Raw genomic sequence first — 3,314 nt, 5'->3', positions numbered from 1 at the left:
AAAAATCACGAAGAAAGACACCGACGTCTAGTTCATGATTATTTTGTGGATAATTGTGTTTGTCAGGTAAGCGATTTCAAAGGAAGGTTTCATTTGTGAAAAAATGTGTTTGTACAGATAGTCAACGTCTTGGAAAACAGATATTGTTTCGTTTAGTTTTTGTAATATACAAATATAGCTTTTAGAAAAAAAAAATACATTTTTACTTGTTAAATATATTTTGTAATGTTTTTTTTAGAATTTTAGATTTTTTTTTTGAAATGTTATTTGTTATATGTTGTAATGTTTGTTTTTAGAATTTTAAATGTTATGTTTAATTAAAAAATTAGGTTTTATTTAAATAACATGTTTTATTAAATTAATATTATTTTTATAAATATTAAAAAATAGATAAATAAATGATGACATGGAAATTAGTGGATGTTATAATATTTTGCCCATTTCCTCAATTAGCTCGTGAGGTGATATAACATGTCTTAACATGTTACCTACACCTAATAACCTCATAAAATAAGAAAATGGTTGATTAAAAAGACACCCTATTTTACCATTTAGACAACCCTAATTAATGTTTGAAATATTTTTATTGGTTGAAATTGCATTATTTTCCGAAAAAGCTGATTACAAGTAGTTGATTATAGGTTGACTTTTTATAAAAATAATTATAGGGCGTCTAATGGGTGGTGTCTTATTAGCAGCAACCAAGAGAAAAATTAAGGATAGAATAGCAAAAACCTATATTCAACGTCAGAGTAAATAGATGAAAACGCAAACCCGTGTTTCGAATCTTGTGAGGCAGTGGCGGATTTAGGTGTGGGACCCACTAAAAATATTATATGCAACTCCTAGTGTAAGGTGAACAAAAAAAAAAAAAAAAATTTGCTTCCGCCACTTTGTGAGGTGAATGTTGTTTTTTTTCTTTGGAGTATTTAATAATTCAACACTGAAATAGTGAAATATGTAGAACTTCCCTGGAATTTTTGTAGGGTTATAAATTTAAAAAAATGTGCAGAATTGGAATTTACAAACCCATGTTCAAATCTTGTGTGTTGCATTTTTTTATTTTTTTTTGGAGTATTTATTTCTTTTAGAAATCTGTAGGAACTTCCGAAGGAATATAACTTTCATAGGAAAACAAGCTCTCTCTCTAGTAGTGTTTTGTCTACTCAAACTATGAAGTGTAAAATGTTTCTATATATTGCAAGAATAATGATGAGTAAAATTATAATACAAGCACAATATCTTAGAAATATATCAAGTACAATAGGTACATAAGAATATTCCCAAATTTTCTCGACTATTTATGTGTTTTATATATGTAACAACAATGTCATGTACACATTTGAGACTTTAACAGCTAAATACTTTAATTACAAGTTAAATTTCAGCATTATTTATAACTATCGGACCCTTTTTTCTACGGTATGTTTGCTTTGAGAAAAAATTCATTAGCTGAAAGGAGTGTCCCATTACTAATAGAGACATCAACCCGATCCATACCAACACAATACCATTTACCACATTCCTAAATGTCCGTGCCTCGGGTTTTGGTGTCAATACCGATATGGAAACCCAATAAGTGATTGACATAGACGAAGTAGCGATCCACATAATAACCATCAGAATCCACAAGAAAACACGATGCTTCAAAAAAGGCAATCCACTGATAAGCAACAAGATAATGCTAAGAGTCGAAACAAATCCCACCGTATTGCAAACCAGAAAGACATGGTATAAATTCGGATGATTGTATACCATGACAGCATATCCAGCCCTTCGGTTTGGATCTGTCGTTGACCCATCTTGCCAAACACCACTGGGAGGATTAGTACCTGCTTGAAACGCCATTGTTGCTATCAATGACGCCACCACCATCAAAGTGTTTCGCTTTTTGTCCAACCAGTCGTCGTCATTGTTAGAGTCTTTAATTTTCAAGTGAGAACGCAAACTGGGTTTCTTATTATACTTTGAGTTGTCTAATTCCATTTTGATTCTGAATTTTTGAGGCACTTCTCCTAGAAAACCTTCCGTTTTCAACTCAAAAGCTCCTGCTCGCGTCAGAGACTGTATTATTTGTTTATCTTTCACATCTCTTGGACCTTGAGCCAGTATATCCATGGGTGTGTCTCCATTAGTGTTTGTTGCATTCACTTCTATTGTTGTATCGAGTAGCAACAAGTTTATAGTCTAACAAATGTTCAAGATAGGATGAATCAGTCATAGTGAACACAAAAATCTTGTAAACACAAATCATTATATATAGCTTATATTAAAATTTTCACAATTAATATGCATGCATACCTCAATTTGTTTATCAGCCACAGCTAGGTGTAGAATGTTATTGCCATCAGCATCCTTAGAGTTTACAAACTCATGATCACCCCTCTCTGCTAAAAACTTCAAAATCTCCAGTTGGTTACGCTTAACACACAAGTGCAAGATGGTCTCCTGCTGCACCATGGCTCTAGCTGCATGGGGATGGGCCTGCACAAGCTCTTTCACGACGTCGTATCTTCCTTTAATGGCTGCAAGATGGAGAGGGTTTCTCCCATCACGATCACGTGCAAGGCATGTCTCAGGGCTAGCTGATACCAGAGCTTTAACTACTTCCACATGGCCTTTCGCTGATGCTATGTGAAGAGGCAAGCGTCTCTGTGAATCAGGCTCCATAGCAAGATGAGGCTTCCGGATTACGATCTCCTTAACAAATTCTATATGTCCAAGCATCGAGGCAACGTGTAGAGGCATGTCGTCATTATTGTGTAGTGTAACTCGATCAAGAATCAGTGGATCTTCTTGAAGTAATATAAGCAAGGCCGTTGAATTTCCGTCTAACGATGCTTCATAAAGAAGCTTCTCCATCTTCTCCGTTATTCGCAAATACAGAAAACAGAAAAAATCTCCGGGAAGAAGTTTGCGATATATAAGATTATTATGATAATTTATACCATATTAATTATATATAGTTTGGAAGTTTCCTGTCTACTTGAAGACTTTTCTCAAGTCAATTTAATCCAACTTATTATCTTGTGTGAACAAATCAAATAAATTAGGTTAGTGCAGCATGCCTACTATGAATATTACTAGTCATGAGGAATGCTTGACAAGTGACAATTGACTGCACTTTTATATATTTTGATGATAATCTAGAAATTGGACTGCTTCTTCATACTAAGAATATATATTTTTACAAAATACAGGAACATCTATGGACCAAGTCAAATAAAGTGTAACAGATTATTTAAAAAAAAAAAAAAAAAAAAAGTTGAAGGACTAGTCAACGAAGTTGTAAACTAAAATATGTTGTATATTTT

At 33.2% G+C, this 3,314-nt stretch overlaps 1 protein-coding gene across 2 annotated transcripts; it reads right to left on the bottom strand.

Annotated features, from left to right (window-relative positions):
* Window positions 1-1,174: 1,174 nt before the first annotated feature.
* Window positions 1,175-2,928, bottom strand: LOC111880600 (ankyrin repeat-containing protein BDA1). 2 transcript variants are annotated; one of them, XM_042902683.2, is made up of 3 exons: window positions 2,302-2,928; window positions 1,756-2,187; window positions 1,175-1,644 (listed from the first exon to the last, which is right to left on the bottom strand). In XM_042902683.2, the coding sequence occupies exons 1-3, from the start codon at window positions 2,860-2,862 to the stop codon at window positions 1,378-1,380; spliced, it is 1,260 nt and encodes a 419-aa protein (XP_042758617.1). In that variant the 5' UTR covers window positions 2,863-2,928; the 3' UTR covers window positions 1,175-1,377. The 2 variants fall into 2 exon arrangements, with proteins under 2 accessions (XP_042758617.1, XP_023732797.1); XM_023877029.3 differs by having other exon boundaries at window positions 1,175-2,187.
* Window positions 2,929-3,314: the final 386 nt, after the last annotated feature.

This window comes from Lactuca sativa, chromosome 5 (genome assembly GCF_002870075.4).
Source record: "Lactuca sativa cultivar Salinas chromosome 5, Lsat_Salinas_v11, whole genome shotgun sequence".
NCBI classification, from domain to species: Eukaryota; Viridiplantae; Streptophyta; class Magnoliopsida; order Asterales; family Asteraceae; genus Lactuca; species Lactuca sativa.
This window is presented reverse-complemented; position numbering and strand designations above follow the sequence as displayed.